This window comes from Aulonocara sp. 'chitande type north' Nkhata Bay, linkage group LG11 (assembly GCF_057382095.1).
Source record: "Aulonocara sp. 'chitande type north' Nkhata Bay isolate Kocher_YH1m ecotype deep benthic linkage group LG11, A_spYH_male_GT1.1, whole genome shotgun sequence".
Classification (NCBI taxonomy): Eukaryota; Metazoa; Chordata; class Actinopteri; order Cichliformes; family Cichlidae; genus Aulonocara; species Aulonocara sp. 'chitande type north' Nkhata Bay.
The window spans coordinates 29,629,436-29,651,608 of NC_141354.1; the positions used below are offsets into that span (position 1 = coordinate 29,629,436).

General features: G+C 41.0%; 2 protein-coding genes across 2 annotated transcripts; one reads left to right on the plus strand and one right to left on the minus strand.

Annotated features, from left to right (window-relative positions):
* Nucleotides 1-2,451: 2,451 nt before the first annotated feature.
* Nucleotides 2,452-7,035, minus strand: glipr2l (GLI pathogenesis-related 2, like). Its single transcript, XM_086311919.1, has 5 exons — nt 6,677-7,035; nt 5,996-6,104; nt 4,241-4,344; nt 3,750-3,827; nt 2,452-3,108 (listed from the first exon to the last, which is right to left on the minus strand). Exons 1-5 carry the CDS (start codon nt 6,687-6,689, stop codon nt 2,942-2,944), a joined length of 471 nt encoding a protein of 156 aa, XP_086168045.1. The 5' UTR covers nt 6,690-7,035; the 3' UTR covers nt 2,452-2,941.
* Nucleotides 7,036-9,939: 2,904 nt separating this feature from the next.
* On the plus strand, nt 9,940-12,573 carry LOC147319359 (uncharacterized). The gene is made up of 3 exons (XM_086309800.1): nt 9,940-10,019; nt 11,733-11,877; nt 11,965-12,573. The coding sequence occupies exons 1-3, from the start codon at nt 9,940-9,942 to the stop codon at nt 12,511-12,513; spliced, it is 774 nt and encodes a 257-aa protein (XP_086165926.1). The 3' UTR covers nt 12,514-12,573.
* The last annotated feature ends 9,600 nt before the right edge of the window (nt 12,574-22,173 follow it).

Genomic DNA, 22,173 nt, shown 5'->3' on the forward strand with positions numbered 1-22,173 from the left:
GGGGAGAAAGAAAAAAAAAGAAAAACAAACAAAACACCTGGATCACCTGTATGGAGAAAAAAAACAGAAGAGAATGATGATGTGACTGCTGATAGAAGCAGCAGGATGAACTGTGCAGTGTACAGGGCTGTACTCTGACTGACCCAGACAAAGCGATTAGGTAAGAAGCAAAAGCAAACAGCAAAGGCAGCCCAAGAAGCAAACAAATGGGATGTTCTGTAAAAAGTCAGTTGCCTAATCTTAGTTCAGCAGAGCAGCCTTTCAGTTATTGAAGATAAAACTTAATGCAGAAAGACCCACAAAGAAGGTGGTTGCAGTAAAGGCTCTGAAGAACAGAGCATTTATTGACTTTCATTTGGTCTAGATATCAGGCAGTCATTGGGCGCAAACAAAATTTATCCAAATATTAAAAACCATGTTAATGTTAATTGATTTGAGCCTATGAAAATGAGTGAGGTGGATGTATAAAAATGTCAGTAGGGGAGACCGGGGATAGTTGTAACGTGGGTCAGTTGTAACACTTCCAATTTCTCCAATCAGGGCTAAGTTTCAAATGATGTGACTCATCCTGTGCACGCCCAATTCAGTTCTGCTATCACATGTAAAAAATCAGCACATTTTGTCAAACACAGACAATTTAACATGAAAAAAAGTAATTTGTATGCCAAAAAGTAAGTTTTTCTACTTTATTTCAATTTCTAATAGCATTATCTGCTTTGCAGTTAAACTCATCAAACTTAAATTATGTTATTTGTATGTCTATGGGGATATATTCTGTGTAGGTCTTTAGTGCTAATGTTTTAGCCGTTGGCTGTAATGTTAGCTAGTTCATGGCTATAGGAGTCTGGGTTAGTTGTAACAATAATGCAGATGTTACAACTTACCACACTATTACTTTAACTTATATTAAACAAGTTGGGGCAACGACATCAGCAGAGAGAGGTTCACTGGTCACCTTTGTATATGCGGTTAATGCCATTGGCAACACAATTCCTCCACTGTTTGTGTTCCCACACATACATTATGCAGACCTCTGTGTCAGAGATGGACCAATAAGAAGTACTGGTAGTGGAAATAAATCAGGATGGGTGCAAGAAACAGATTTCCTCATCTTTCTGAAGCACTTTGCAAACCACACCAAGGTAAGCCATGATAAAAAGTAATGGAATTGCGATGCTGGTGAACAACTACATTTTTTCAGCTTCATTGTTATGTTCAAAATTGGTGCAAGAGTTGTAGGTTATAATGCCCACTGGACCAATGAGGCCAAACGCAAGGAAGACCAACCAAAATTAATGAAATATTCAGTTGCAGAAAATTCCATAATTTGTCTTTTTTGGGGGGGTTGGAATATGTTCAAAAGTTAGATTTCTGTATTCTGTCACACACACACACACACACACACACACACACACACACACACACACACACACACACACAGCTACATAAATGGCTCTAAGTGCATTCATGTGTTGAATAAACAAAGATTACATGTTAATGTTTTGTTAGTACCCTTATTTCATTGTGTTACATTTCACCCCAGGATATGTTACAACTAACCCAGACTATGGGGTTAATTGTAACATTTCACTCTTTGTGTTTGAGGCCATACCATGCAATGGGTAATTGTACTGCAGAGAAAATAGCTGCACTATTTAATAGCCGAGACATGTAAATACTTTGCATTACATTTTGAATCCACTATCTTAAAAGAGCTTCAATTTACAGATAGAAATGTCAAAAATGTTACAACTATCCCCGGTCTCCCCTAATTCCAAAATAGTTAATGCAGTTTTTTTCTAAAACCCCTTGAATTACAGCTGAAAGTCTGCACGCATACATATTTATGATCAGTCAATTTCCAATGCGCTGTGGTCATGTACAAAGGCAAAACTGCAAAAAACTGTCTTGTCTTGTGGTCTAAATGTGTGAGATAAATGAAGACTGTATAAAATATGCTTGGCACAATATATTGTATATCGATGACCTTTATTTAACTGGCCGCAGGTTGTATCTTAAACAAACATTACAAGTAATTGTTTTAATGTTTTTGGAAGGCAATCTTAAGTGTATGTGACCTAAACTGAAAATTCACCCTCACAACTTACATATAACAATGCCACAAAAAAGAAAAAAAAAAAAAAAAAACAATCACAGAGAGATGCCAAATGATTTTTTTTATTGTACAAAAGTGGTTAAAATACAAGGCATAGATGAGGAAATGCTGGGTCTGTTTTGACAAGTAGAGGCAAGAGCACAATGACTGATCACTGGTTAATCATTTAAACTTAAACACAACTATAAAAAAAATAAGGGAAAATAATACGTACTATGTATATGTGTCACTGACACTAAAGTGCAGTGTTCTGTTGCATAACATTTTTGGTACAAATATCTACTTGCTAGTGTGGGTGATCTACCTACATTTGACATTTACTGGGTGCTTTGTTAAAAAAAAAAAAGCCTGCACACTGATCCAGATGAATCATCAAATTACAAGCAATGACCACTGTTAATGAGTATTGCCTGTTCCTTTGACTGAATTAACTCCCACATGTAAAAGCAGCATCAAAAGCAGATGTGAAGGACAGTATGTCTGTTTCAGTCTGTGATCGTATTAAAAGGAAAATGATGCCATAGGGGGGGAAAAACCCCAACAACTATAAAATAAGATTAGTCACCATGGTCAGTGGAAATGTACTGTTAGCAAACATCAAACAGTGGTAAATCTTTCATTATGAACACACACAGTTCCTTCCAAAATATAAACATAGGACTTAAAGCCTGCTTTGTATCATCAAAATTCATCCAAAATTGTAGTACAGCAAAAAGTGGTTATCACCTCAATGTGCTCCACAGCAGTTCGAGCAGCAACTTCTCTTCTGGAAAACTGAATAAATACCTTTTCTGGCCCGAGTCAGGCCAGGAGATCAATATCTCTTTAAGAGCTGCTTTTGGCTGGGAGGACATTATTCTCAAAGTGTCCCTGGTTGGTGATGTTCCCTGCTGGGTAGTATCTGGCCACCACAAAGGAAGAACCATCTGATGCAATGGCTTTACCGACACCCAGCTGTTTAGTGCTCTTCCACACCATTGCTGTGAAATGGCCTAGGCGACATATAAAAGGAGAAATGATGAATAGAAAGAAATTAGAAAGGCAAAATCTGGACCACGTAAGAGAGAGAGAAACGTGCTTTTACTGTAGTGAACAGTTGAGGCTAAGTTCACACGCTCTTCAGTTTATCCAAATATTTGCAGACACAGGAATTTTAATTCCTCTCTCATTCATCGCTTCGAAATCTCTCCTCTTGCCTCGACCGCTTTAGTCCTTTCTTAAGGGAACTTTGCATGACTCAGTGTGAATCACTGCGATGGCCTACTAGTGATCTGCTTCATGTGTGATTAAGTTACACCAGCTCATGTACACTGGTGTCTGAGGCTATGGGAAACCATCTGGAGGAATTAAGGCACAGTGGATGTGACATGCAGGGTTAGAAGTGATGCATAGGATTGTAATTTCCCCTCAGTTTCTCCTTGGCTGGTCACAGTCAAGCAGTTGCACGTTGTCTGAGGTGTGACATCAGCACAAGAATAACAACAACCTTCTCCATGCCTGAATAAATGTGACACTGAGAGGGAGAAACTGACATCGAGTAAACAAAAAAACGACAAAGAAACAGAGAAAACAACAAACTGGAAAAAAAGAAGATGAAAAAAGACAGTTAGAGATAGATGTGCATGAATCTCACCGGTGCCAGAGGAGAAACCGGGACGGTTGAAGTTGTACTGTTTCACTTCATCATACCAGCGGTCTGCCACATCCTTACCTGCACATGCAAACAACTGGCTTGAACTTAAAGGAAAATCAAATTAGCCTTGTGTTACACAGTAAGCAGAAAGCACTCTACAAATCCTCCTTAAGCTCCTGCTTACAGTGCTGCACTTTTTGTCACGCTGTGCCTCACTGTGTGTGTATCTTGTGAAATACACCGGTCTGTGCTGACATATTTCTGCACTGAGTCATAGTATCTGAAGTGGAAGGGAAATGGATCCCAGCTGTTCACTTGCAGGGTTTGGCAGACACCACAGAGGATCTAATTTAGGCTTCACAGGCTAAAATAATGCATCTGTGGAAGAAGGTGTCTTATTAGATTTTCCTGCCACATTCTCACAGAAACCTACATGTACAGGACATCTGAATTACTGTAAAGTTTAGACAAATTCAAATGCAGAAAATAACCTGTCTGGTCATACGAGGCCCAAGCCAGGTTTTCGCCACAGCTCCCTCTACTGGACTCCACGCTGTGTTTTAGGATCCGTGTGCTGGCCAGACTTTCAGCATAACTGTAAAGAGAGACAAAGAAAATTGTACAGTGTACTGCTTGAGTTAATTCCCATTTATACTTTGGGTGATGCATGTGTGGATGCACACTTTAAAAAGTCCAAGTCTTCATCAGTAAATTGAAGAGCTAGGAAAAAAGGAAAGAAATTTCGCTTGTCATGTCAGAGACTTCTTCAGTTCTAAAAACAAACAGTGAACAGTCTCCAGATATTTTGGAGATGGCCGTTGTCAGGCAAGGTGTGAGTGGGGGTTGAAGCACCTGGTAAGGGATCTCAAGACTGGACTATCAGTCTCTTCCTAGCTGAAGGAGCCTGTTGGATGAAAGGTCTTAGACGAGATGTTTTCTTCTTAAACAAGTCTAGTTTCTTTCTTTTTGAAAAGCTCAAAGGACTACCTGGATGATTGGGAACTTATACAGACATATTTCATCAAGAATAATTTCAAGAGCTTTCACATTTTTAAAGCTTGCTGCAATATCCTGCTCTCCACTTCTACAAGAAACAGAACAACAACCTTAAACCTGTGGGGCAGAAACAGAAACCATTTCCTCTGTAAACAATCTGGGTTAGCCCAACCCTTGGATCATTTCAAGGGGTCAAAATAAATTTTCATAGACTAATTTGATGTTGTAAAGTCATAAAGTTAACTCACTACAAACATATAGGAGTAACTGCTGTCCTATGAACTTTGTAGTGATATAATTCAGGAGTAGTGTCCAGATTATTCTAATTTATAATCAATTCCAAGGTAGTTTCTACAGTTTTCACATGTTAGCATAGCTGTTCATATAGGTGTGCAGTGGCCTGATTGACCCACACAATGTGCTGTGGATCCAGAATACATGTTAAATTCTTCCTTGTCGAGGTCATTTGGGGTTTTTGGATGAAAAGAAAAACATATGTTGTGGAAGCAGTGAGATCTGTTATCCATTTTGGCTGAACTGTGCTTTAAACTTAGTTTATTTATGTTTTTCATACACAAATCATGTCCAAGACACACAGCGTGTAAGAGCTGTGTGCCCAGTCAGTTTACACAAAGAGTGAGACAGACCCCATTCGTCGAGTTCCAGTGAACTGAGTTTTCCATGCAAGCATCAGATTATCTCAAAATTCCAATACTGATATTGGAATACTGATAGATATTACAGTTAAGTTCATACATGGCTTTTAAAATAATACTGTCATTTTAATTGTGCTTCAAATGTTCCTGTGAGGGATCACACAACTGAAGAGGTTTTTAGCGCCATGTTATTGTTGCTTTGCACCATCACACATGTTCAAGAAAATGGAGAAAGACTTTTATGACAGCTGCCTCGGTCCTTCCTGACAGCGGTGGACAAGCTGACATACTCGAGAGATTTAACTCTCTTGTGGAGCTTCTCTAAGAGTCTAGTGGAAATGAAGCTTTATTCAAACTTCATTTGAATAAAATGCTAATGCAGCTGCAATTAGTGACAACAAATTGTCAACAAAACCTGTAATCACAATGAAAACAAACCAAACACCCAAGATATATTTTTTATAATTTGTGGTTATTGCATCTGACAGGCTATGCTGGAACTGTCACTGTTATCTGGAGCAGTTTGACAGTGACTAGTATGTGCAGTCCTTGCTAATTAGGTTTCTAATTTGATCTGTTTGTGCATTAACCCACCGGGCAGCCTCTTTGCTCAACTTGCTGCTCAACTTTAGCGGAGGAGCCTGGTGCTTCATCCTGTAGTCGTTGTGGCACCGCAGCACCTCCTCAGCAAACTGCTTTGAGGCTGGGAGACAAACAGGACAGACAGGAAGACTAAGTCAGCCTCTGACAAAACAGACGTAATGATGCAACATGAAGACTCGGGGAAGGTTGTAGAATACAAACTCAAGCTGAAACCTACAGCCTGAGTGACCTCAGATAGCGAGTACCAACTTGGTGACAGGTGATGAAGTAGAAAACATCATCTGGATCAGCCCCCTCCCCCATACCACCACCACCACCACTGGTGCCTATCACTCATGGGGCTTTTCATGAGTCTCACAGTCTCTTGAGCACTCACACAATAGGCACATTGAAACAGCCCCGCAGAAACAACAAGGCTGAGAGAAAGCATGCAGCACCACTATTAATCTTACCTTACAATTTAGTGCCATCAAAGAGGACAGTAAATTAATAACGGAAAAGGACATCGGACAGAAATTAGATTTAGACTTCTGTATGTGGTCTGTTCTAATTTTAAAAGAGCATTGCCCACAAATGCAGACAGTAAACAAACATGGCTTTTGTACAGCTACATGGGGACAAAGTTCAGCCAACAATAAACATCAAAAGCTTCAGGGTGTAATATCTGCTTACCTGATTTTCCCATGTTGCTGACACAGGAAGCCTTCAAGTAAGATCAGGAACAAGCTTAGAGCAAACTAGAAGCAGCCTCTCCTCTGTGCTGTTTTCAGACTCAACTCTCTCACTGTTACTTTCTCTTTCTTAAGTGCAGTGTAATGCTGGCACTCTGACAGTGCTTCTAATGCATTTATTTCTTGGTTTTTCCTGTCTCATTCTACCGTGAACTCACATAAACTTTTGCAGTCTTCCCCTTTAGCTCGATCGGGATGTAACAATTATTGCTCAACTATTCCTCTTTTTCATTTGTCCCTCCTTTGGCCACACACCATACTATCTGCATGCCCTACTTCTTCCTTTCTGGCCTAGAGAAGCACACACCCAAGCAGGGGAGCCCCTGCAGTCACTGGTGACATCATCTCTGTGAGACACATGCCCATATATGGCTCTGAACTCCTAATATTCAGGAAAACATTGCCCCTGGTAGCCCTGTACTTCTTTTCTCACAATCTACATGTTCATGATGAAGAATTAAGCTAAATAGTGTGCACTAAGGACAATAAATGTCTTTCACTTTCACTACTGGGAACTCGTTTAATACCCCGAGGATCAATATGTTCCATTGTTATTCCCAGTGCACCCAAATGAAAACGAGCGATTCCTTAATTCCCTCCCTGGATTGAAATTAGTAACTGACAAATTTCCCCTTGAAACAAAGTGATTCAATATTCATCATGCTACAGAAAAGCTGCAGAGCTTTTGCTATGTTACCCACCACACTTTATCCATGTCTTCTACCAAAGATATTTGTCATTTCAAAATAAATAATAAAAGCAGGGCTGGCTTGCAGCAAAACCTCACATAGAATTACCTCATATTTTATCACACATCTGTCTGACTCTGCTTTGGAAATCGTGTCTGGAGTATTTTCTTCATGTTACAGCTTGTGTAAAGAATACTTTAGAAAACAAAACACTCTTACAGCTTTCTTACTGCCATCAATAGGATTTCATTGTGTCAGCACCAAAGTGCTCTGAGGAAACTGCTTAATGTTTAAAAGCAGATGATGCAGAGTCTTTACTGGCTAATTTCCCAGTTGTTCAGCCACAGTTTGCTGGGCTTGAATAAATCAAGGCCAATGAGGACACGCAGCACGGAATATGAATGCACGTAGGATCAAGATATTTAAACGTCTTGCAAATATGCAGATATTTTAAAGACTGATGGATGCACGCCATAAAATCTTGACAGTCTATTTATAATGACATAAATACAAAACTAATCATGTCTTCAGCTGTATTTTGCATTTGGCAGTAATGCTGACATGCTCAACAACTGAACAGAATAAACAGTTGTATATTTCGTGAGCCTACTGCTGTGCTAGTGTTATCGTGTAGTTTGAGAGGTTTTACAGCGGTCCTCTAGACTTAAAAGGATTTATATTTGACTACGTAGGGCAGCGGTTTACACACTTGCCTAACAAGTGAAAGATCCCTGTTTTGATCCCAGACGGATACACAAATCCCTTTGGGGTTGTGTCAGGAAGGACATCTGGTGTAAAAATCTGCTAAATCAAATATGTTGAACTACCTGCAGAGGCGACCCCTTGTGAATAAGGGGGTAGATGAAAGTAGCTCTGTACTGAGGCTATGCTCTCTGCAACGGTTTGTAATTTTTGCTGTTCTGGCAACTGATGCAGCAGTTCATGCCGTGAATACAATACATGGTAATCCCAAAGACAACTTCGTAAATGAGTCAGCTGAATGTTAATTTGCAGTATAGGCTTCAGGTGTTGGTCTCTAATGAGATGCAATGAAAACGAAATGATTCAGCATTTAAAAATGTGAAATTTGGAAAAGTGGGGAAAATGGGTCCTTGTTTTGTCAGACGACGTATGTGCTGTTCTCTGGGCCAAAAATTCAAGAACAAATCCAGAAATGGTGGTTAAATAAGTGTGAGACATAGCTAAAGTTAGTTATATATCCTACTGAGGCAATCATCCACTCATCTTTAATAAATGAAAATAAGACTTTACTGACAAACTCTGTGATGCTTTGAATTGTAATTATTTCATTTGCCACAAGGTGGGTCTGTTAGCAAAGGTACTCAGTGTGGCCATTAGTCACACTAAGTGCAACTAATGGCATCCTGGTTTCATAATACGAGTGGACATGATGGGATTCATGTGAAAAGTCAAGCCACTTGATTTCTCATTAGCTGGATAGTGCTATCTTAACAAATAGATTTCCTCCCTGCTACCATCTGCAGAGTGATGGGACTGGACAGCTGGAAGAAGACATTTACGTAGTGCTCTCGACACGCCGGAACTTTACAGCAATATATCTTAATTCGTACTAATTGAGATAGTTGTTGAGTGTGTAATATCAAAGAGTATACGCAGTGCGAAAGTGTGTGTTTGTATGCATGTGGTAACAGGGATAGCACAATTTATAAGGAGAGCCCCTTTTAGAGGGACAGTACAGACATTGATCCATGCAGATATTAGATCATTTATCTCTGCACACTGTCCTTATCTGCTGTAGATATTGCTTGGCTCTCCTCCCTGTCAGCTGTGACATCATTCCTTAACTTCTCTCCCCATCCCTATCTCTTTCTCCAGGTCTCGTATCCCGGACCACCACACCGTCAACCTGTAATTTTCTTTTTTTTTTCCACTTGAAACCTCCGAGGAATCTTCCCGCAGGTCTTGTCCTAAAGAGAAGAAAAAAACAAATTCTTTCTTGAACAGAACAGGTTTTCCACTCCTGTCATGACTGCAGTGGATGTGGATTTATGAGAACAGAAATATGAAATAACTCATACTGGGGCTGTAAGTGCACTTAGTTTCATATAATTCCTCTTTAGCGGTCCCAGGAGGAAGGTGAGGACTTTTTAATAACTCCTTCCATTCACCTCCATCCTTATTAAGGGGTCTAGTTGAGTGAAAATGGAGACATCTACTGAGGGGGTGTTGAGAGGATTGATCTCGGCTGAGAAAAAAAAAAAAAAAAAGAAAGTGAGGGGGCTGCACTTTTTTTTTTCCAGGCAGTTGTTGGATTCTCTCTCTCCAGAGCTCCGCTCCAGAATTTGACACATGAAGAAGTCTTTTATGGTGTCATTAGTGCAACTGTTCCATGGAGGACAAATGATTCTGTGGGTTAAGAGGAGTTAATCACCTGCCAGTCAAACCTCATCAAGCCGCCTCTACGGATGAGGCGCTATACAAATCTCATCATATTTATGGAGCCTCAATTAAGCCGATACAGGCAAGGAGACACATGCATAAAGAAGAGAGTGACAGGGGTAGGAGAGGGAAGGCTTGGAGTGGGAAAGAAAGAAAACGAGATAGTGGGAGACAGTAAGAGCTGGACGACGCTTGTCTGACACTAAGCAGCAGAAATGTAATGTCTTAAAAGGCCATCACAGTCAATAAAGTTCCTAATGTGCTTAAAGCAATTACTGTGTCCGGAGAGGAACAGAGTGCATGCAGGATATTAACCCCAGTAACCCACTCTATCTGGACCATAATTAAATTATCCTCACATCCTCATTCTCATACAGACACACATGCACGCACTCAAACCACACACTTCAGCAAGCGTGCATTCATTTATGCATGTTCACAGGAAGTGTGTGGAGAACTGTGTGTCAGCTGATACCTTGAACTGTGAAAAGAGGAGAAAGTAACAGGCTGATTATGATGTGGATCTATGGGAGCAGCACTAACAAGTATTATTTGACCTTGACATTGATTGATGTGTCATGTTTTGATTAAAACAAGGAGACTGCCAGTCTCTCAGAAAACTGCAGGCTCTCACGCATCAATTGTCAGTCGACGGGTCGGTGATGTCTCCGACAGCATATAATAATCTTCAGTAATTACTTATTTCAAGGGCCCTTTAGTTCCATTTAAAAGTGATGTGTGTAATAATTGACAGGTTCCAGCAAAGGTATTTATAATTTAGTATTAAGTCTAAGGGGGTCATGACTAATTGATATCAAGGAAGAAAGTGAATTCAATCAACTTTTTCCCACTCGTCCATCTGTTTGTGCATAATTTCAATTTCCTTCTAGCTCTTAGTGTTTAAAGAGGCTTTCTAACTCTTTTTAGCATTTGGATCTGCTGCCCGTTCCTTCTGCTCTGCTTCTTTTCACCCGGCATTATGCATATTCAAGTTTAAATAGTTATGCCCAAGTAACATAGCTAATATGCTTCTTGGGCTGATTTAATGCCATTTAATAGTTGTCATACAAAATAATATTTGCAGAGCCAGGGAGAATTCTTGACACTACAGACCCTAATTATTGCCTCTGAAAATAACAACCCAGCCTTAAGCATTCTGCATGGGCTCCCGAAGGCGAGCCCATGTTATTTGTAAATATGTGTACAAATGGTTGGTTTTTTGTACTGTTTTCATCAATAAATGTCAGCAACAAAGGACATACAAAGGACATGTGTTGATTTCTCCCTAAGATGGCAAACTGAAACACTCCACTCCCCCACCCCCTCAATCACTCACCCCCACTCCCCTCCCTCCAGAATTCCTAGGTAACGACCTAATATACATATGAATGACTCCAGCATTTGACTGACTGCTCTCCGGCTTTTAAAGGTAGAAACGCAAAATGATGACTCCGCGGGGGTCTAAGGTAGAAAACCAAAATGACTGCTCTCCGGGAGTCTAAGTGCTAGCTAGATGCTGAGAAAAGCGCCTTCGGGAGCCCATGCAGAATGCTTAAGGCTGGGTTGTTATTTTCAGAGGCAATAATTAGGGTCTGTAGTGTCAAGAATTCTCCCTGGCTCTGCAAATATTATTTTGTATGACAACTATTAAATGGCATTAAATCAGCCCAAGAAGCGAGCCAACTCCCTTGCAAGCTCCACCAGGAAGTCCACCCGTCTTTCCTTCGTCCCGGTGCATGCTTGATACAGCACATGTGCATTCAGTGCTGCCATGTCAATCATGTTATAAAACACGGCGACTGGCCAGCGCCGTGTTCCTTTGCGGACAGTGTACTCCCGAACCATCTGGTCCATCACATCCACGCCACACTTTGTTTTGTTGTAAAGGGTGACAGTGTTTGGCTTCACATCGCTTTCACTTGCGCAAAAACTTCTTGGACGGAAAACCACCATCCTCGGCACAGTCAACAAGATTCGCAGGGAAATTCCTCAATCCACTAGACAGACAGATCGCAATGAATTCACCACTCAGGTATGTTGCAGGTCTTTTGTGGTTCTATGTTTATGTGTTTCATTGTGTGTAAAAGGGCTATGGAAATAACAATTTCTTATTTCTTAGGTGTTTTCAACCTCTGCTGCCACGCTGACGGCATATGCGGCCAAACGGAAGAAGACAGTCTATATTCTTAGCAGCATGCACAGCGTGGTTCAGACTGATAACACTACCAAAAGGAAGCCAAACACTGTCACCCTTTACAACAAAACAAAGTGTGGCGTGGATGTGATGGACCAGATGGTTCGGGAGTACACTGTCCGCAAAGGAACACGGCGCTGGCCAGTCGCCGTGTTTTATAACATGATTGACACGGCAGCACTGAATGCACATGTGCTGTATCAAGCATGCACCGGGACGAAGGAAAGACGGGTGGACTTCCTGGTGGAGCTTGCAAGGGAGTTGGCTCGCTCTCATGTAGCTGCGAAGAAGGCAAGAAAAGATCAGTTGCTTCGGACACAACCCTCCACACCGAGCCCTGGAAAAAGGGCCACGTGTCAGGTCAAACACAGATGCAAAAAAAATCAGGCCACTGTGCGATGTGTTCACTGCTACAGGTACACATGTGGTAAATGCAGACGACAGATACCGTGGCAGTGCCAGGATTGTGAGTGATTGCTGAAAATGTTGAAATGTACTCACTCACTTTTTATCATTATTTGTAAATATGTGTACAAATGGTTGGTTTTTTGTACTGTTTTCATCAATAAATGTCAGCAACAAAGGACATACAAAGGACATGTGTTGATTTCTCCCTAAGATGGCAAACTGAAACACTCCACTCCCCCACCCCCTCAATCACTCACCCCCACTCCCCTGGAAATCCCAGCTAGGACAGCTTTTGTGGCTGGGCTTGGCGGCTTGCTAATTTTGTATTTCTAGATGGTGCCTCTTTGGTTTATTTTGGGCTGTGCTTGTATCATTAAGTACTTTTTCATGACCTTGCTTTGGGAATGCTAAGGTGTTTCTTCAGGTTAGCGTTAAATAAAGTTCCCTTAAACGCCACAATTAGGTTTGCACGTATTTGCACAGCGACACAATTGTTGTAGTTTTGCCTCAGTACAGCACTGCAGTGCATGATTTCAGCTTTAATACAAGGGGTAAACAAAAGCATCACCTCAGCTGTTTAGGAGTTAAAATCATTTTCATACATATCCCCTCATTTTCAGAATCTCAAAGTTAATTAGACAATTGACTGACAAGCAGTTTCGCAGAAAGATGAGTCTTTTTCTCTATTTTATGACAAATTAAGCAGATAAAAAAAATGCATATTAAACTTTCATTTGGTAGCTGGTCACTGGAACTCTTAATATGAAGGCCTGGACCGTGGTGTAACCTGCCTTTGCGCTATGGTAGCTGTGACAGGCTCTAGACGCCCCATCCCTGATAAGAATAAGTCAAAGAGAACGGATACATGTATGAACCAATCAGAGAACTAGCAAAAAACTTGAAGTGGCCAAATTGAAAATCCGGTACATTTTAAAAAAGAATGAATGCACTTACCAGGTCAGCAACACCAAAAAAAAAAACCCTTAAGGTCCACAGAATATGACTAAAGTGGATGATCGTGAAATTCTTTCCTTGGTGAAGAAGAAGAAAATCTTCTAGCCCAGGGGTGGGCAATCTCAGTCCACGAGGGCTGGTGTCTCTGCAGGTTTTAGATGTGTCCTCGAACCAACACAGCTGATTTAAATGGCTAAATTAGCTCCTCAACATGTCCTGAAGTTCTCCAGAGGCCTGGTAATGAACTAATCATGTGATTCAGGTGTGTTGACCCAAGGTGAGATCTAAAACCTGCAGGGACACCGGCCCTTGTGGACTGAGATTGCCCACCCCTGTTCTAGCCTCTAAATGTCTAGCCAACTCAAGAACACTCTGGGGGAGGTAGGTGTATCATTGTCAAAATCTGGGGGAGGTAAGTGTATTATTGTCAAAGTCTAGAGCTTGTCAAGTGATTTCTTGCTGAATGGAATACAGAACGTTTACAACAGGGGTGTCAAAAACGAGGCCCCGGGGCCCGACAAAGACTCCAATCTAGTCCACTGGACAGTGTTGGAAAATTTGTTGACCTTGAGCTATATTTGGATCATTTTAACAGCTTTTCCTGCTGACAAAGTCCTCCCCTATTAGCAATTACGCTACACTAAAATAAACAAGCAATAGACAAACAGTGAAATTAAAATTCTTTCATCGTTTCTCTAAAAATATCATTTGTTTTTACAATGAGCCCACAATTTAAAATAATAATAAAAATTAATGATAATACCTGTGAATTAAAATTAACAGCCTGCATTATATTTAAAGGACAGTCTTTTTTGTAATTTTTCACATTTATGTTTTATTTCTTGCATTTTAAGCCCCAGGAGTCACACTGACAGCATTTTTTTTAATCACACTGAAAGAAAATTGAGATTTGCTGTTGAAATTGTGTGCTTTGTTTTTCTTCTTCTTATATTAAATATCACAGACATCAAATGTGTAATTACACTTCTTCACACTTGTAGAAAGCAAAGTTTCACTGGAATGACTCACTTACCATCAAAGAGGGCTGTGTGTGCCCCCTGATGTGAAACGAGTTTGACATCTTTGGTTTACAACAAGATGCAAACCCCTGGTTACATTTAAGAACAAGAAGGAAAGATTGTCAGTGTTACGCATGGGCATGTATGGATGCCAGTGGAACCAGGTCACTAGCTTTTATTGATAATGTGAGTGGAGATGGAAGTAGCAGGATCTGAAGCGTACAGGGCTATGCTCTCTGCTCAGATTCAGCCAAATGCTGAAAAACTGACAAGTGGATAATGACCCAAAGCATACTACAAAAGCAACCAAAGAGTTTGTCAAACCAAAGAATTGGCATATTTTTAATGAAAAAGTCAGTCACCTTGTGTCAACCCAACAGAGAATGATTTTCAGTTATGAAGGACAAAACAAAAGCATGAGACACCCACAAACAAATAACACCTTAAGCCGGCTGCAGTAAAAGCCTACCAAATCATTTCAGCAAAGGGGACATGGCATTTAGTGATGTCCACTGGCTCATGGCTATGCAGGCATCGAGGGAAAATGATTTTCATCATTTATCTTCATATTTAAAATTTGGTCCTGTGTATAAAATGTATGTAATTCCCAAACAGTTAATCCCAAAATGTTGTTAAAACCGCTTGAATTAAGCTGAAAATTTGCACTTCAATCACATGTTGATCATTGTGATGGACAGAGGACGAAAACTACTAGGACAATTTTTGGATTGTCCGAATACTTACAGACTTAATTGCATGCTTGTGAATATAGAGATAGATGGATCTGAGGGACATTTATTATGCTGAATGGGTCTCCAAAGCTCTAGTGAGAGGAAAAAAGGTGTTAGTCCATCAGCAGACTGTCAACCACACCCCCCCCCCCCCCCCCCCACCCCCCACACACACACACACATAGAAAAACATAGAAAGAAAGAGAGAGAGGGAGAGAGACATGAATAATATTCAGCCATCAACTCTTGAACGATAGGAAGGATATTTTTTGCCAGTGGTCACCTGCAGTCTGTTGCATCCACCAGTAGGCATGCATATCCAAGAACTGCTTATGCATATGGATATGCAGGCCTTTTCATATGAGCAACAATTTGTCACCCTGCTGTGTTTAAGCTGACACAATGAACAGAGTGTGAGTATTATGAACTGAGTTCGTGCATGGAATTTAATCAAACCAACTGCTGCAAACCCAGCAGGAATTACATCTTAAACCACATTACAGCAAGTAAGCACTCTTCAAATATTCATACATACGTCCTTGGGGTATTTGACTATCACATGTTAATGAATATTTCATGATAAAAATAGTAACTCCTGAGCGGACTAGATTTTCAAACATGCTTTAGAGCAGATTTAAGGAACTTTCTCAGTGTGTTAGCAGATAGGAAATTATGATATTAATCAGTACATGCAGAACTGTATCTGTGCTTCAATCTGCTGCTCCTCCAGTGCTGTGAACTGATTGCCTCCTCACTGCACTGAAGAGTTGAATGTGAATGAGCATTGTTGCATTACTACACATAGAATAAGATATTTGGCACCATTGTGCCCCTCTCAAATACAAATATAAGCATAGTCTTCCTGACTGTCACACATGGCTGTAAGTCATGATTGGAATTAATGCATCCAGCCCATTGCAGTCTAATTTCATTAACTTTTACGAAGGTCATGTTCGATAGAGATGCAGTGCGTACAAGCAACAGCCTCCATGTCTGGAAAATTAAAACAGCCTCAAAGTGGCAAAAACCGCACTAACATGAGTGGCCACTTGAAGCTGGCTCCAAATGAGAATTTGATTAGACTCCCATATTAAAATGTGCAACTTTACAGCAGAAATAAACATGGTTATAATGTGGTAGAGATGATGTGTCCAAGTTTCCCAGCTTTTATAAGATGTTTAAATTATATTACTTAAAGGCTGTATAATTAAGAGTCTGACAGCCTGGACTGACACTTGTAACACATGTGGACAGTAGCTGTATGCTGGTCTTCACCTCTGCTAATTCCACTCACTAAACCTGAACAATTATCTGACAAATAGTATGGCTTGCTTTGTGATTAGAAAAGAGTACATCAGAGTGACTGTTAGGTTTATATTGTGGATTGTCATTTATGCTTAGAAATATATAACCATATATTCTTAGAGGTGTATAATCGATTGTGTAGTGATAGGATGTGTGATCCTTAGTGGTCTGCAAAGACTGTATGCATTCCAGAGTGCTCTGGAATCACATCTATGTCCGTTTAGGTATAAGTGCCTTTTGTTTAGCAGGTGACTCGTTCATGGGGTCACCCCCCCCCCCACATACACACACACGCATACTTACACATACACACAGATGGTACTCTTTGTTCACATGTACACCTATGTAAGATGTCATATCTTAATGAGACTATGCATATTCATGTAACCTCAATAAACAACAGTGCTACGGGGGGGCTGACTGAGAGTGACTGGGGTTCGAGCATCAGGAACAGCACTCGTCACAGTTCTGTCCCTCGTGCACATGATTACCAAAGAACTTTGGTGACTTGCGTCTTGCTTTTGCCATTGTAGTAGAATTGTCTTGTTCCAGCGGTGGGTCTGTGCCAGACAAACCCATCAGTGACCACTCAGGTTGAGCGAGTTGGAGACTAAATAAAAGAGGCAAGGTTGAGATGGTGGATTTACTACGAATCGGATGTTGAAGATGGCGCTGCCAAAGCTGGAGGAAAAGAGGAAGGCCACAGAAAAGATTCATGGATGTAAGGAGGACATGCAGACAGTTGGCGTGACAGCAAAGGATGCAAGAGATGGAGTGAGATGGAGATACCTGAGGCTGTGCCCTGAAAGGAGCAGCTGAAAGAAGAAGAAGAAGCCTGTAACAGGAGCTTTTGCACGCACTGTCCAGCTTTCACTAGTGTAATTCTAATTTATTTGCATACCTCTTCTCAGGTATCTGTATCTGTGGGATTTACCAATAAATAGTCAACTTCAACTACATGCATCTTCGGAAACTAATTTAGCCTAAGGATGCTGAAGTCAGAAATTCTTGTGACAAGTGCAAGAATCTACTTCTACCGCTCAAAATCGGCTAATCTTATAGTGCAAATATGTGAGTATAAATGTAAGTTACTGTCGATACGGAGAAAACTCAAAAGTTCAGAAAGCATTTTTGTTTGCCTTGAGAAGTGCAAGCAAATATTTCAGTGAGCGATAAGGCCACTGGACAGCTCAATCCTGCATGTCTGTACCGCTAATATTCATTTTGTTTGCCCTCACTGCTCATTCTCTCTTCTTGTGGTCATGAATCACAGAAGGCCAGGAAGTACAAATAAAAAAAATTAATATGAAGTGAAAATGCATGACCGTAGCCTTGGGGAATAGAAGAACAGCAGGGTAGAGACCATTTGTGAGAATGTGTCTGTATACGTGCATGTGCGAGAGGCATCAAGAAAAGGAACATTTCTCTCAGAGCAAAAATGAGATTGGGGAATTGGATAGAACGCTCCTCCACCCCTCCAATGAAAGGGGCTTTCTCATATCGCAGGAGGACGTATGAGGTGTGAAGCAAAGGCATTGGATCACGACCGGGTTCCCAAGCATCTCGAAGACTTGATAAGAAAAAAAAAGTACTGCAGCAGAATTAAGAGCTCATCATTTGGAGAAATTGCTTGGGAAACATCCAGAATTGTACCAATGCAAACGCTGATAAGGAAACTTCCTGCGAGAGCGAGCGTCAGTGTTTCAGCCTGAGAAACAAACGCTGATGGGCTGTACAGCATGTTTTAACACCGCAGTGCACAATATACAGTATCCAGCTCAACTCAACTCACTCACTCTATCACTGTGAATGTGCTTAGGGTGGCACATGTACAGCTATACCCACACAACAAGCACCCACACACACACACACACACACACACACACACACACACACACACACACACACACACACACACACACAAACAAGCCAAGGTAGTAGACAGCCAGTGTGGAGATAGATGGAAGAGGTAAATAGGGGTGTCATGGCAGTGTGATGGAATGAGGCAAAGGAGAATTCATCCTGTGTTTCCTCTAGCCTCTGTCCCCCTGCTGACAGCATCCTGAAATAGGGCCCGCTGTGTCTGTATATAAGTGACCGTGTGTGTCTGTGTATGTTTGTGTGTGAGCATCTCTCTTTTCTATATGCTTCCTCCTCTTGCTGTGTGTATGGTTTTTTATTTATTTATTTATTTATTTTAATTTTGTGTGTCTCCCTGTGTTGTGTATCATCTCAGTTCTGGAAACAGGATGAAAGCAGCCAATGTGAGGAGAGATAACAGTAGGGAATGAGCTAAAAGAGGGAGATAGCCCCCTGGGGGAAGATGAAACAGCCTTACTGTTTCGTTTTTATGTTCAGATCTGGTTTGAACGGAAATCCCATCGGGCCAGTGGTCAGTAAAGTGTTATTAGATCCCACAGAGAATCTGTCTTTTGGATTGGCAATACAGCAGATAATCCTTTAAATGTTGTTGCTTTAAGGTACAAAGGACATAGTTGTAAATGTGGTAGGTATTTAGTGCATTCTGGGACAGGTTTGGGTCAATCGAAAGGCATTTGTATTTATAAAAGAGCGAGAAAACAATCCTAATGGTTAGCCTGGCAGATAAGAACACTTTAACCTTCTGCTGCTCGTTTTTTAACAGTGCCAAAAGAACAGTGACTTAATTATGCACAGCATTTAAATTCACCAATCACTGACTAATTTGGTAGATATAATGTCTAAACGTCTCATTAACACAAATATCTAATCAGCCAATCAAATGGCAGAAATACAATGCATTTAGGCATTTACACATCAATTCAATTCCATTCAAATTTCTTTATTATGGCAATAAACAGATGCCAACATTTGCCTCAAGCCACTTTATACTGTAAGGTAAAGACCCTACAATAATACAGAGGAAACTTCAATAACCAGACAGAATGAGCAATCTGTTGGCGAAAGTGGGACAGAAAAACTGAGTTTTAACAGGAAGAAACCTCTGGGAGAACCAGGCTTAGGGAGAGGCAGCCATCTGCTGTGACCAGCTGGGGGTAAGGAGAGTAAGACACTCAGCCTACCTTTATGACCACACTGTACAGCGTATCCATCTTCTGATTGCTGTTTCCAGTAGGATAATACGCCATGTCAAAAAGGTCAAATCATCTTAAACTAGTTTCTTGACCATGACAATGAATTGACAGTAATCAAATGGCCTCCATGGTCACCAGATTGCAATCTGATAGAGGACCTTTGGGATGTGGTGGAACAGGTAAATCACATCAATGATGCACTGCCGAGAAATCCGCAACAATGTTTCATGTTATCATGAACGATAATGTTTATGACGTGAAGAATTGAGGCAATTCTGAAGGCAAAAGGGAGTCTAAATAAAGTTGCTGGTGAATACATTTTTAATCAGGCAATTGACCAAAATGAAGCTTTTTCTCATCTTTCTGCCACATTTTGGACCATGACTGACTTTTGTGTTATTAAATAAGTGCTCTTTGGCAGATATAACGACGCCCTCTCGGGAACATACGCACCAAAAACACTATCAGTGAAGCAGGAGAAAAAATTCTGCAGAAGCAGTGGCAAAACCTGGCTTTAGGCGCTCCTTTGCAAATCAGCAAGAAATCATTTTTTTAATGCATTTGAATATATACTGTCTCCAGGTAGGTTCGGATTAAAAACTTCTTCAATATTACAGAACCTTTCTTTGGGCTCACCTACTCGTTCTTAAATGGCACATTTGTATTTTTGCTGCCATTTACCTCATCAAATAAAATATACCTTTAAGTCGTTGTTGGAGTGCTGTGGGCTGGCCCTGCCATTTATAAATCGAAGTGGTTTTAAGCCAGCCTTCTTTTTTTTTTTTTTTCTTAAATGACATCAGAAACAGCAGTATGCGACATTACGTGATGGCAGAGCCAGCCTTCAATGAAATAGTGGAGCGCAAAGTAGTACTCTTATCCCCACATTTTTTCACTTTCAACTGTCTGTTTCTTTTTTCGCTCTCATTTTCTGGCTCCGTCTGGCTTTGTTTCCTACAGTCTCTCCTTCTTTCTGTCCCAAGGGATAAAGACCCTCCCAGCCTAGAGCTCGTTGTGCGTGTGTTTAGTAATTAGAATTAAAGTATTAGAGTTAAAAAGGAGGATTTCAGTCTGATTATGATGAAGGAAAAAATAATCCAAACTCTCCCTTATTGAAAAGAAAAAAAAATTCAGTGCAATACCACCTTTCAAGTGAACAGAGCTAAACAGACCAAACATGATTTGCTTTTAAGTAAAGCTGTCAGCGGGTTTGTGCATGTTTTCTCTGGGTGTGCATGAAAATGTTTGAGTGTTTGTAGGTGTGTGGATAAAGTGTGTCTCTTTGTGAGTGGCTATAAGTGAATGGGTCTCATCCGTCTGCCTTTCTTCTTCTTTTTTGCGGTGACTTTTCTTCTCGATTAAAAATGAATGCCTCCCCTTCTGCTCTCTGTCACTTTTCCCTGCTTCTGCACCCACTCCCTCTCTTTTTCACTATTATCCCCTCTATATCCTCTCTATTTTCTTCAAGCTATCTCTATATATCACTCCGCGCACACATGCGTGCACACACACAGTGACACTTTCTTCCCTCCTTGCTCCTCGTAGCTCTCTCTTCCCATCTCATTCTCTGAGACCCCCCCTCTCTCTCTCTTTCTGAACATATTTCATCAAAGGCCCTGCACACAGGTAACACTCACCCTGATCTCATTAACTGCTGCTAAGCGCGCAAGACTTGAAAGAGCACACTGTTTCAAACACACACACGTGCACACAAACACACATACATGTGCACAGACACACACACACACACAGCTTGTATAACCCTAACAGTTGCATAGGACAAGAAAATCAAAGCTGGAACCTTCCAGAGGGCTCATGTATAATTCTTAAACTGAGAAGTGTTATAACAATCTAATGATTTCAGGCTGAGGTGCGAATGCTGAGATAGGCCTTTATATTGGGTGGGTGTGTGTGTGTGTGTGTGTGTGTGTGTGTGTGTGTGTGTGTGTGTGTGTGTGTGTGTGTGTATACCCCCCTCACTCAGTCTCTGTCCTGTTAGTAGCGGTATTAACCTGGGGTCTCTCTGCTCTCCTGATCAGTGTAACCCCATTAACTCCCATTAAGTCTCATTACTTCCCTCGTGAGGGTCGTTACAGCTTCCTTTATCTCATTACCTAAACACCACAGTATGCATTCTGTGGATTTCTGCTCAGTGCCACATAATTTTTGCAAGTAACTGCGACTCCTTATGTGTTTCATTGGCGGTAGGACCAGGTATGAATGGTGGTTTGTAAGCCTGCGATTGACAGTAATTGAGCAATCCACTTCCTCCCAAAGACGAGAAGGCAGCCCACACGGCCAAGGAAACAGTTTTTTGGGGGTTTTTTTTGAGGCCTGAAGGGCTGTGTGGAGAAACTACCAGAGAGGGGGCAGTAGAGTGACAGCTTGACACAGAGTCATAATTATACATGACTGTCAGAGTGAAATATTCAGCAGCGTGTGGTCATGGGGATGAATTATATATTCACTACTGTGAGGACTTCTGTTCCAGAGTGGGATTTGATGTTGTAGGTGCTGAGAAGGAACGGCTTCTGGAGTCAAATGGAGGGGAAAAACACAGAAACGGAGTGAGCGGTGTGATTAAAAGACATGAAGGGTGGCCACATTAGGTCAGATGTGGAGGAAGTGAAGTTTTACTCAACA

What these genes read in the sequence shown, in the direction of transcription:
- glipr2l (XM_086311919.1), bottom strand. An exon ending in GGCCTCGTATGACCAGACAG is followed by an intron (nt 3,828 to 4,240) that starts GTTATTTTCTGC and finishes TTGCATGTGCAG; the next exon opens with GTAAGGATGTGGCAGACCGC. An exon ending in CGGTTTCTCCTCTGGCACCG is followed by an intron (nt 3,109 to 3,749) that starts GTGAGATTCATG and finishes TATGTCGCCTAG; the next exon opens with GCCATTTCACAGCAATGGTG.
- LOC147319359 (XM_086309800.1), top strand. Translation starts at nt 9,940, where the DNA reads ATGCATAAAGAAGAGAGTGACAGGGGTAGGAGAGGGAAGGCTTGGAGT. An exon ending in AAACGAGATAGTGGGAGACA is followed by an intron (nt 10,020 to 11,732) that starts GTAAGAGCTGGA and finishes TTTGTTGTAAAG; the next exon opens with GGTGACAGTGTTTGGCTTCA. An exon ending in GCAATGAATTCACCACTCAG is followed by an intron (nt 11,878 to 11,964) that starts GTATGTTGCAGG and finishes CTTATTTCTTAG; the next exon opens with GTGTTTTCAACCTCTGCTGC.